We start from the raw sequence: 12,855 nt of genomic DNA, 5'->3' as shown, positions 1-12,855 counted from the left end.
TGATTTTTGGTTAATTTTTCTTCAACTTCTAAGCTCAAATTGGTATCGATATATAGGAGGTATCAAGACTTTGATTCTTGGGAGAAGTTTCCCCCTTGATAAAAATGTTTGAATAATTGTTTATTATTTTGAACAAGTTGAAAATATATTCTAAATGTTTGAAAGATGGAATTTAAAAGGTTCTCTCTTAAAAACATTTTGAAACAAATTGTCACTTGAGATTTATGAAATTTAATTTTAAAACAAATTTTGTTATCAAAATGTTTATCAATTAAAACTTAGCTTAACGGATTCAAATATTCAAAATTATCCAAAACAAATTATTGAAAATTTCAAATTGCTCCAACATCTAGGTGAATAATAAATCCAAAATTACCAAATTATCTAAATCTATAATTATTTTTATACCCATCATCTTCTTAATCTATCATTCCATCTGGATTTAAAAACACCAAAGACCATCCATTGAAATTGTGGGATTCAATTATTACATGAAAAGGATTTAGATCTACCACGGATACTCATTATACCAGGTCAAACTATCTTTGCTGAAATAAATCCCATCCTCCCTCACTGACCACAGGCAAGAGTTATGATAAATTCTACACCTATGTTCATCTCTGGTGGCCTTGAAAGCCTCGAAATATTGTTGCTTCCCTTCCCACCATGCAGAACAAAAGAAAAGGGTTGTCCTGAAAAGGTTTATTTTTGCATCCCATGTGTAATCCTCATGCTTAAACATGACCTTCTCACCAAGATCCTCGTCCTTAGACTTGCAATGAAGATGTAATGAAGGAACACCGGGTGGCAAATCCGAAGGCAAATCGTTGGTTACGTGGATATGGTAATTGATAAACAGCAAATCTTCACTCACCGCAATTGCCAATGGGCACATAACAAAAAATGCCAGCATTGGGAAAGCAAATTGTTTTAGGTCAAGCATGGTGTGATAGCTTGAGAATGAGGGGGTTGGTTTTTATAGTATGATTTTGTATCAAGTTTGAGTTATTGTTGATGTATTTCAATTTTTTTAGATAAAGCAACTTTTCACGTTTATGGTATGAACATTAATGTGACATTCCATATGAAATAGGTTATATTTCTTTACCTTCTAGCAAAGATACTACTCATTTTATTTGTTCAGGAAAGCATTTGAAAAGGATTTTAATTGAAAATATTCCTAAAATGTTATTGTTATAAATGGTAAGAATTTCCTGGAGTACAAACAAAAGAAAAATAAGATTTAAATCTTTAAATTTTCAGTAGTCACAAGAATTAGAAAGATATTTATCCTTTAAAATACACCTATTCTCTTATAGTTTGAAGAATGTCACTTACCCTATTATATTTGAAAAATCCTCATAAGCAAAATTAAAATAAAAGTTAATTATACCTCATTATTACTTTTTATTTTATTCACTTCCGCGTTTTAATTACATATTGAAGTAACTTCATAAAAATAGAGGAAAAATGAAATCATTTGCTCAAAAATATAATTATTATTCATAACAACATCATATCATATACATATATAATACAAAAATCTACATAGGCTATATATGAAAGAGGAATATTATACTCAATATATTTATATGTATCTTTATTTTTGTTTATTGGTTTAGTCTTTATTATTAACATTTTTCTTAATTGTTTTATAGATCTTGATTTTTTTTCTTAAAAGAAAAAGCGTTTAGTAAAAAATAAAAATAATTAAGTCTTTGATAAAAAAATCACTTCTTTTTTCTAAAAAATAGCATTCTAGATTATTACATAATAATTAATCTAGGAATAGATAAGTCGATAAGGTCTTCATGCAAAACATTTTTTTTTTTTGAAAATTCATGCAAAACATTTAAAACAAAACCAGGGGGTTGAGACCAAAGGTGAAAACCAATGTTCATTTATTCTGCAGCCTTTGCTAAACAATCAGCCAACCTATTGCATTCACAATACACATGAGCAATGGCATATCTAGGGGGGCTGGCAGGGCCCCCGGCCCCCCCTCAAAACAGAAAATTGTCCATTTAGGTCATTTAGAAATTTTAAACTTTTAAATTAGCAAAGGTAAAATTGCACTTTGCCCCCTTAAAAAGGATAAAAATTTGATTTAATCCTTTAAAAATTATAAAGATATAGGCTATTAAAAATTACAATTTAAATTCGGCCCCCTTAAAAAAGTTTTCTGACTTCACCCCTGCACAATTAAACTAGCATTCCAATTATGCCTCAACAAAAACAACTTCACTTTATTGAATATTTAATGACAAAAAAACAATCAGTTGACTGATTTCACTGTCAACATCACTGATGTGGTATAAGTTCATAAATGGCAGCTACTATTCCTTTAAAAATGATAGTTATTGTATGGTCATGATTGAAAATTTAAAATTCATAAAATATAAAGTTAAAAAACACCAAATTAAAGTGCACAAACTAAATTCACTACTTACACATAGTACATTGGCTAATTTCATAATCTAACTTTTTAAAATGATCTAAACTATACAAAATTAGCCATGTCTTTGTTGAATTTTTCCACATCATTTGCTTGTAAATGATCTTAGCATAGGATACTTGTAACGCCCCAAAAATTTGACTATCTTTTTGTTAATTTATGACAATGATTAAGTAGTTGTTTTAGTGGTTAAGTGACCTTTTTGAAAAAGGTTAATCTCGTAAGTTTGGGATGTTGAATTTTCATTAATTTTTGGTCTCGTTCGTTTTGCCAAAAATCAGTTTTCTGCTTGTTTTGCTCGATTCCTCTGTTTAAATGTGCAATTGACTTTCCCTTTTAGGCGAAGATCTTGAGGGTAACATTCCTCTAATGTGCTAGTCACGTATATCGCTATTACATGCAAGGTGAGTGTCTGAATTCAAGTTGGGGTTTTGTGTCAAAACTTTTCGACATCACTCGGTTTTGTGTGATATTTTAAGCATTTCATTGGGGGAATGTTTTTCTGATTAGTCTTTGGTATCTCGTTTTTAGGTTCCGAAGTCACTTTTGTTGCTTCTACAAAGATTTTGCATCAGGTGTGTAAAAAAAATCGAGTTTTCTTCGAATGGCGAAAGCCAAAATTCATGGTTGTCGACGTCACACAACCATGTGACAGGTCGTGTGGTAGGCCATGTAACTCTTTGACTTACACCACACGAGCATTCGACACGGGCGTGTGCCCAAGCCGTGTGAGGGACTATTTTGGTGGTGAGTCACACGGGCGAATAACACGGCAATGTGTCTAGACAGTGTAACTCTCTGACTTGGGTCACACGGGTGTATGTCAGGCCGTGTGTAACTCTCTGACTTGGGTCACACGGTCGTGTGACAGACAGTGTGAGGCACTATAATGAGCCACACGGACGTGTGTCAGGCTGTGTGGACCACAAAGGTCAGTCATTCAAGTTGTGTGAATCCACACGGACGTGTGGGCCAAAAACCAAAATTTTTACTAGGGCCGTAATCGTCGTTCGAATCGAACGTAGGCCTACCATAGGGTCCGTATGATCTGAATTAGGCAATGAAATTCGTTATATGATGATCTATTACTGAATAATCTATTATTTACACATATATATTTGAGATGAAATTTGATAAGTAAGTGCAATAGTATTACATGAGTATGACTTGAATTTGTATCACTGTATACACATATCGGATATCTGTTAAATATGCATCTGTAATGGGTTGGGATTGTGTATAGAAGGAAGTGTGGGCAGTTTAATAATATGTCGATTTGGTAGCTAAGCCATAAGCATATATATGATTCTGGTGATTTATCGCATTCTGATCTGGCAGCTAGGCTGCATTTATTTTGAAACATGACATATAGCCACTATGCGGTGTGTAGGGATGAATGGGTTCTTGATACCCTATATGGTATGTAGGGATGGACGTAGATGGTGTGTAACGGATGGGGGTAAGAATCTGCATCTGTATCTGATTTGTTCTGCATTTGTATATGACATGTTCTACAACTGTATCTAATATCTTATGTTTCCGACTCTCTACTCAATTTTGAAAACTATATGTTTAAAGAGCAATCGAAAACATTTCTATTATATATAAATCTTATTGGTTATGTACATAGGTTACACATACTGAGTTATAAACTCATTTGGTCTGTATGTTTGAATTTTAGGTAACCCATAGACTTGATCGAATCAACGTATCGAGAGCTTGGTCATTCTGCTTAATTATCTTATTATGTTATCAGTATTTTCGTCGTTATTTCTTTTTAAGATTGTTGTTATTAATAACTGGATTTTATGGTTGTTTATCATCTTTTATATTACTTTGAATCGTTAGAACTTTAATATTAAAAGTGGGATTTTTCAGAAATGGATTAATGTAGCTCTCCAGAATTGGTCATAACGTCTAGGCCGGGTTTGGGGTGTTACAATACTAATGGTGAAAGGTCCCATAAGAAATATTGTTTGCGAACTTTTCTATTATAAATTTTTTAGCAATTAAAAATTAAAATTTTGCTTAAATTAATCTTGCAACAGTGAAAAGTGACTTTATAGGAAAAGGTAATTTTTTTGGAATTTTAAAATATGAGGAAATTTTTTTTAAATAAAGATAAGGAATTTTGTTTGGAGTGTAGCATTTTTCAAAATTTACCTATTTAAAATCCGCCAACCTTAAATGTTGCTTTTCATATTGATTAACCTATAGATTTTATTTCCATTAAATTTAGGACAATGTTGGCCATATTATTAAAACATTTTACATCATATTACGAAATCTTTATTTTTAAATAAAAAATTATCTTTTTTTTAAGAAAAAAGTTGATTCAAAATTAGTTAAAAAAGAATAAGGATCAAATAACAAAAGATGTAAACATTAAGGGTTAAATTTGACATAGTTTGCTTTTTGGCACGGGTTTTACGTTTGCTTCTTGGCACAGCTAAGTGGGTTTTTTGCTTGGTTCTTTGTCATTTCTAGGTTTTACTTCAAGGTCTTTCTTGTCGTGATTGCTGTTGGATGGGCAGTGGTAGTGACAGCCTAGTGATGAAAAGGGTTATGGCAGACCTCTCGTTGGACGGAGAGGAAGAGGATGGCTAGTAGATTGATATGGCTAGGTCAGGTGGGGTTATGAATGATGGCTTGTGTGAGGTGGGTAGTTTTTTAACCGCGAGTGTGATCAAGTTCGAGGCTATGAAGACAACTCTTGCCAATCTATGGCATCTTCATTGGGTGTTACTATTTCTGACTTAGGAGTCAAATGCTTTTATTTCGATTCTATTACGAGATTGATTTAGATAGATTCTTGAAGGGCAGTCTTTGGACTATAATTTTCATTTACTGGTCTTTCACAGATTACAATAGGGGGAGGACCTGTTGGCGGTGTCGTTAGTTTCGGTAGAATTTTTGGTGCAGATCCAAGACTTACCCTCTAGTTTAATTTTAGAAGATATGGCCCAACAGTTCGGAACTTTCTTGGTGCGTTTCTAGATTTTGATCTGAAAGTGATTGGGAGTGGTTATAGAGTCTTTATGAGGATTCGAGTTTGACTTGATGTCAAATGTCCTTTGAAGTGAAGGAAGAAGATAAATTTGGCGACTGATCGCATTATCTATGCACGATTCCAATATGAGCGATTACCTGTGTTCTGCTTCTTTTGTGGCCGATTGGGGAATTCAAAAATATTTTGTCCAATTTGGATAATTTATAGGAAGAAAGAAATGCCTCTCGAGTGGGATCTGACACTTCAGGCTACTCCTAACCAGGCTATGGTGGGTACAAGTTGTTGGTTTAGGGAGGAATGCACAATTTCCAAGTTGGATGATATCCACCGTTCTTTTTGCAATGGACCACAGGTTAGCGAGGAGGACATTTAAGGTTTTTATCGATACAATACCCTATTTGATCATAATGATGTTACTTTAGGACTGAATTTGGTAGGGCGACAAGTTGGGGTTTATTGAGTAGAGAGAATGTTAATCTGAATATATTCTCGAGAGCAGAAGAATCCTCGATGGAGGTCAAGGAAGGGAAGAAACAATCTCACCACACTAGGTTTTCTTCGGTTTCTGTGGGAATAGATTCTAAGGGAACTACTGCTGATAATGTTGTTTTTTAGAATTTTTGAATATCGACTAGCTTTGCGGGATAGAGCAGCCGGAAGCCATGAAACTCCTAAGTTAGAATATCCGTTGGTAGGGGAACCGTCGGGCTGTATCGCACCTTCGACATTTGTTGAAGAAGTTGAACCCATGTGTGGTTTTTTTCCTAGAAACGAAGTTGTAGAATAGTAGGATGAAGAGGATTTGTAGAAGTCTAGGCTTTTTCTATGGTACTGAGGTTAGTAGAATTGGTTCGAGGGGTGGATTAGCCTTGTGTTGGAAGGAGACTTTCATATTAGATTATGCAATTTTTCATCAAGTTATATTGATGTCATAGTGGAGGATGATTTTGAAGGAAATAATTGGTGCTTTAAGGGGTTTTACGGGTCATTGATCGAATGTAGACGCTCTCAATCATGGGATCTCTTGTGATAGCTTACACTAATATAGATTATCCCTGGGTAGTGATGGGAGACTTTAACAAAATTTTGCTCTACAATGAGAAATAGTGGGGATGGCTTCGGGATGAACGACTTATGGATGACTTTCAAACTGTGCTTGAAGACATTAAGCTTTATGATTTAAAATATGTTGGCCATTATTTTACTTGGGAACACGGAAAGCTCCCCCACACTATTATTCGCGAGAGACTCAACAGGGGGTGGATCAAATGGCGTAGAGGGATTTATTTCCAAATTATAGAATAACTCATTGTCTCCATTCTATTTCTGATCATTGTCCACTACTACTTGAGAAAAATGTCTCATCTTGGGATCAGGGAAGACTACGAAGCTTTCGATTTGAGGCGTCATGGTTGTTGAAAAACTTTTATGAGGCGGAGGTAAAACATCTTTGGGAATCATCGTTGGGTTTGGTTCCAGATTGCATTCGGGTGGTGGGAAAGGGCTTGATGGTTTGGGCTAAGTAGATCCGGAGTTTAATTTACCTGGGTGTTCATCGACTTCAGGAGCGACTTGGTTTTCTGATGACTAAGGACCCAACAGATGAATCTCTTGAAGAAATGGTTCTGGCTAAAATGCATCTTAATCTTGAAATCAATAAGACTGAACAGTTTTGGGGAACAACAAGCTTGAGCTAGCTGGCTACGGCATGAAATTCGTAACACATTGTTCTTCCACAAGCTGGAAAGACACCGTTATCATGTGAATACTGTTGATAGTATTGTAAACACCAATAGAGTCTGAGTTGAGGGGGATAAGGAGATAGAAAGAGTGGCTTGTCAGTACTTCTCTAATCTATTTGCGACTCAAGGTCTAAAGGGCATCCGCGGGTTGTTATCGAGTATTTTGGCTTCTATCACTGAAGGCAAGAACATTTCCTTGTACTCCAACTTTACTGAAGAAGAAGTTCGATTAGCGGTTCAAGGCATGGCAGCCACTAAGGCTGCTGGTACGGATGGTATGCTCATTCTGTTTTATCAGAAATTTTGGCATATAATGGGAGCGAATGTTAGTGATTTTTGCTTACACATTCTGAATAATGGTGGCTCGCTTCCTGCCATTAATGATACTAACATTGTGCTTATGCAATGTGCTTTTTAAGATTATTTCTAAAGTCCTTGTGAATAGGCTACAGACGATTATGCCTCATTGTATTGATGAGGGGTAGAGTGCCTTCGTTTCGGGCAGATTAATCATTGACAACACCATTGTTGCTTTTGAATTATTGCACTCTTTTAAGAGGAAGAGATGGGGCAGTAGTGGATATTTTTCTTTTAAGTTAGATATGAGCAAGGCATATAATTGAGTTGAGTGGCATTTGGTACAGACGATCATGCTTAAAATGGAGATTTCTATGAATTGGATTGATTTGATTTTGTGATGTTTTTGCTCAGTTTGTTACTCAGTGGTCGTGAATGGGGAAGCTCGGGCAGTATTATACCATCTCATGGTTTACTTCAAGGGGATCCTTTAAGCCCTCTATTATTTATGTTTTGCAATGATGAGTTTAGTTCTTTATGAATTTGGCATGCATGAGGGCCTCTTAAAGGGGCTAAAATGAGTTGTGTGGGGCTTCAAATATCCCATTTATTCTTTGTTGATAGCAGCTTGATCTTTGGTGAGGTTATGATTGACGAAGCTAATAATGTTCTGCTGGTCCTGCATGACTATGTGCAATGTTTTGGACAACAAATTAACTTTGACAAGTCTTTTATTTTCTTTAGCCCTAATATCGAGTCGAGGACTCGTACTGCTCTCAAGAATGTTCTAAACGTCCGGAGCACTGATAACCCTGGGAATTATTTGGGGCTATCTATTGTGGTAGGTAGTAAAAAATAAAGGGCTTTTAGGGCTATCAAAGATCGGTTTCTTGGAGCATAAGGCAGTGGTCTACTAGGTGTGTATCGTAGGGTGGCTAGGTTGTTTTTATCAAGTTGATTTTGCAGGCTATCTTGTTATATTCGATGTCTTATTTTTTATTCCTTAGTTCTTTTTGTAAAAATTTAGAGGCTTTGATGTGTCGATTCCAGTGGGGTAAGTTAGCCACGATGAGAGGGATCCATTGGTGCTCCTGAGATGGTTTATGTGATTTGAAGGAAACTGGTGGGTTGGGATTTCGTAACTTGTCAAAGGTGAATATTACTTTAGTTTCCAAACAAGGTTGGCGTTTATTGACTAATCTAAATTCTTTAATGGCCAGAGTACTCAAAGTATTTTTTGAATAACATTTTTATGGAGGTTGGGTTAAGGAATCAACTTTCCTTTGTTGTGGTTGGCAGGTTGGTTATGGACATTCAATTTCGATATGGGATGATACTTGGCTCCCTAGTGACCAGCCCTGTAAAATACAGATGGATCAGGTTAGTAGGATTGACAGCGTACAGATTTGATTAACATTGGTAGAGGCAAATGGAATGTAGAGCTTTTACGGACTATTTTTCATGACCCGATTGTTAATCTTATTCGACATATCTCATTAGCTTCTTATGATTTGTCGAATCGTTGGCGATGGTTCCTAGATAGCATATGCGTATATTCTATCCGTAGTGGATATAGATTGTTATTACGTACTTTTCTCGGGGGTAGATGATCATTACAGTGGAGTTTCACAGCATACAACAAATCTTTTCAAACAACTTTGGGGGGTCAAATGCCTGAAAAATTGAAAGTTACATGTTGGAGATACATAAATAATTTTCTCCCTACAAAAGATAATTTGTTTCGTCGGAGAATCAGGGCTGACCGCATGTATCCACGCTATGGTAGTGGGCTAGAGTCTATTTTGCACGCCTGTCCGGACTATTCTGTGGTTAGGGAAGTTTGGCACGGCGTGGGTTGCTCTTGGCACACAGTTCTGGAGATGGCACAACCATTCAATGGGTTAGTTAATTATTTGCTACTTCTGCGAGACATATACAACTCTCTATTATCACTATCTGGACTGTCTGGACTTCTAGAAACAAACTAATTCATAAGGGGATTTATCAACCTACTTGATCGATACTTATCTCGGTTCTGGGTTTTTAGTGGGAGTTAGAATCCCTCTCACTTCCTCGTGGGGATGCTATGACTGCTAACTCATCGCTCTGGATGTCCCCTGTAGACCCATGGGTTTGTGTGAACTTTTAAGTAGGATTTTTAGCTGATCTACAGGTTGCCAACACATGGATAGTTAGAAATTCTGAAAGGTTGTTACTAGGCTCGGCTTATTTCTAGGACGAACACATACCGTGTCCTTTATCAACAGAAGCTCTCGTGTGTGTATGGGCCATTCATTTTGCCCGAGATCTTAGCTTTTGTTGGGTTGAGATTGAGGGAGATCCAATGGTGCTTATCTCTAGGCTTCAGAGTGTGACCATTGATTGGTCGACGGTGGGAGCTTATGTTTGGGATGCGAAGAGACTAGTTTTGGGCTTCGAGCGTTTCAAGTTCCAACACATAAAACGAGAAGGGAATATGGTTTCCCATCTGCTGGCCCATGAGGGTTTCCTTCGCTAACAAGATGTTATTTGGATGGAGGATGGGCCGAAGTTTGTGCTGGGGTGGGTGGAAAGAGATCATTGGGGAGGTGTCTGATATTATTTATGGGCATTCTTCGAGTTGTGTTTTGGCCAAATCTGTTATTTTACTAGTGGGCTTTGTTCTAGCTTCACCCTGGGACGTGTATTGTGAACTATTTCTTGCGGTGGTTTGGCATTACCGAACATGCGTTCGCAGTTATGGTTGTTGTAGGGTTTCAACTACTTGTTTTCTGCTTTTGTTTAATTCTTTTTCTTCTATTGGGTTGTTTTACTTTGTGTGATGTGCACCCACATTTAATGGCAGAAGACACTACATTTGTTTGCTTGTTTCCAAGTCATTTCAATAATAGCATGAGCGTTCATATTAAAAAAAATCAAGAAATTATATCTTTTCATAATTCAAATCACATAAATGTATTTCCACAAAAAAAAAATCACATAAATATATATTTCTAATTTTATAAAATTTAAACTTAACCATAATCTGTGAAAAAAAACATCTTAATAGTTGCTAGAATTCTAATTAATCATAAGAACATTTCAAGATATATTTCATGTATTCCACTAATATACAAGCTACATGTATTTATATACTCATGCATATTTAACAGACACTCTAACAGATTTGGTAACTGATAATGAAATCAGTTGTATTCTAACTGTTTTTAGTTGCTTCTCCTGATATTCCCCCTACAGATTCCTGCTGAAAAATGCTTAGTGCAGCAATATTCAACTTATCACGACATAGTAAGAAGGATCGCTCAAACAATGGTTTAGTAAGAACATTTGCAACTTGATCCTGAGCACGGACATAATTCACCTGCAACTGACCACCAAGAACCTTGTCACGAACAAAATAAAGGTCCAAATCCATATGCTTGACACGAGCATGAAACACGAGTTCGCGGCTAAAGACACAAAACTGGTATTATCACGCCAAAACACCGGAATCCCATGAAGAGACACTCATATCTCATCTAGTAAAGATCAAAACCATGTAAGTTCAGAAGTTGCATTTGCTAAGCTTCGATATTCTGCCTCTGAAGTAGAGCAAGAGACCACACTCTACTTTTTAGAAGACCAGCCAACAAGATTGTTGCCTAGATAAACACAAAACCTTGAAGTAGACTTTCGATCTTTTAAAGAGCTAGCCCAATCAGCATCAGAAAGCCTTGTTAGAGTAATTTGAGAAGGCTGAAAAACCAACCCATGATCAATCGTACCGCGAATATACCGCAAAATTTGCTTCACAGCAATCCAGTGAACATCATGCGGCTTATGCATATACTGGCTTACTTTATTGATAGCAAAATCGATATCGAGCCTAGTTAAAACAAGTATTGAAGACCACCAACCACCTGTCTATACTTGGTGTCATTATCATGTGGTACACTAACCAGAGAAGTAAGTGTGGGTGAACTAACCATAGGCGTATTGGCAAGTTTTGCATCCGCCATATTAGCACATTCTAATAGATCTCGAACATGCTTTCGTTGAGAAACATGAATAGAATCTCCATTGCATGTGATTTCTAAACCAAGAAAGTAACCAAGCTCCCCCAAATCTTTTAAGAAGTGTTGATTGAGACAATGAACTACCTCATCAAGTGCAAAACAAGTACAATAACCCTAACCCGTATCCGTTGTCAAAACAGGGTTTAGGAGAATTACCAGAATTTACAGATCATATTCAGATATTTCATGTTATTTTACAATCGTATCGAAAATTAATTATAATTTAACTATATCATCCCTTTTATGGGCCCTCGAGGCTCAAATCCTATATTAGAAACGAGTCGGGACTAAAGCGGGAACTCAGAGAATTTTTCACAAAATTTCAATTTTTTTCCTAGGTTCAGGGGTCACACAGCGAAGTCACGCACCCATGTGCCAGGCCATGTGATCAATTTCAAGTACTCTATTTTAAAATGCAGGGACACACGACTAGAACACATGCCCAAGTGCTAGGCCGTGTGTCACACAGGGCTGAGACACACACCCGCATGGACAAAATAAGGTCATTTCCAAGCCTTATTTCTCACCCATTTGATCACTCACCTACACAAACATTTTAACACATCCAAAATCCAATCCAAAACATGCAAAACTCAAGTCTCATACTTACAATATCACTTCACAATCCATGTTTGTGAATTTATCTATTTGACCACATTTACTTAATATCATACTAGTGTTCATAAACCAAATTAAGCACTTATACCAAACATGAAATTAACTCATATGTTAATATGCCAAAACACATTCATCGCAAGCCATTCCAATGACTATTTACAACCAAAATATTTGTATGCCAACTTTGGCTAACCAAACCTATACATGTCATTATATCCAAAAATAATGTCATAAATATACCGAAGTGAGCCAATGGATAGTGTGAGTGATCTCTGCCAAGCTTCCAACCCAACGAGCTTTCGAGTACTATAAAACAGAAAAAATGAAACAGAGTAAGCATTTAGTGCTTAGTAAGTACGTATAACGGGAAGTAAACTTACTATTCATATGTACACTAAGTAAACATTCTCATGCATTCCAAACAACTTGGTCATAGCCTAAGCACATAATCTCATCAAATATGTTAGTTAATCATTTCATGTAAATACCAATACCAAAGATGAGCTCATCAAATACCTAGTTCCATGCATTTCATGTATTTTTTAGATATTGATTTCATTTTGATTTTCACTTGTCTTCATGTCAGAATTTCACCTGTTGAATCATTTGAAATCTCGATGGATACGAGGGCAGTACACATAAAGTGTACAAATCAGAAATCCGTCAATTCATGTCCGG

General features: G+C 36.2%; 1 protein-coding gene across 1 annotated transcript; it reads right to left on the bottom strand.

Annotated features, from left to right (window-relative positions):
• Window positions 1-419: 419 nt before the first annotated feature.
• LOC105797854 (S-protein homolog 18) lies at window positions 420-990 on the bottom strand. Its single transcript, XM_012627754.2, has one exon. The coding sequence runs from the start codon at window positions 941-943 to the stop codon at window positions 509-511; it is 435 nt and encodes a 144-aa protein (XP_012483208.1). The 5' UTR covers window positions 944-990; the 3' UTR covers window positions 420-508.
• Between the last annotated feature and the right edge of the window lie 11,865 nt (window positions 991-12,855).

The sequence above is a fragment of the Gossypium raimondii genome, chromosome 9 (genome assembly GCF_025698545.1).
Source record: "Gossypium raimondii isolate GPD5lz chromosome 9, ASM2569854v1, whole genome shotgun sequence".
NCBI classification, from domain to species: Eukaryota; Viridiplantae; Streptophyta; class Magnoliopsida; order Malvales; family Malvaceae; genus Gossypium; species Gossypium raimondii.
This window is presented reverse-complemented; position numbering and strand designations above follow the sequence as displayed.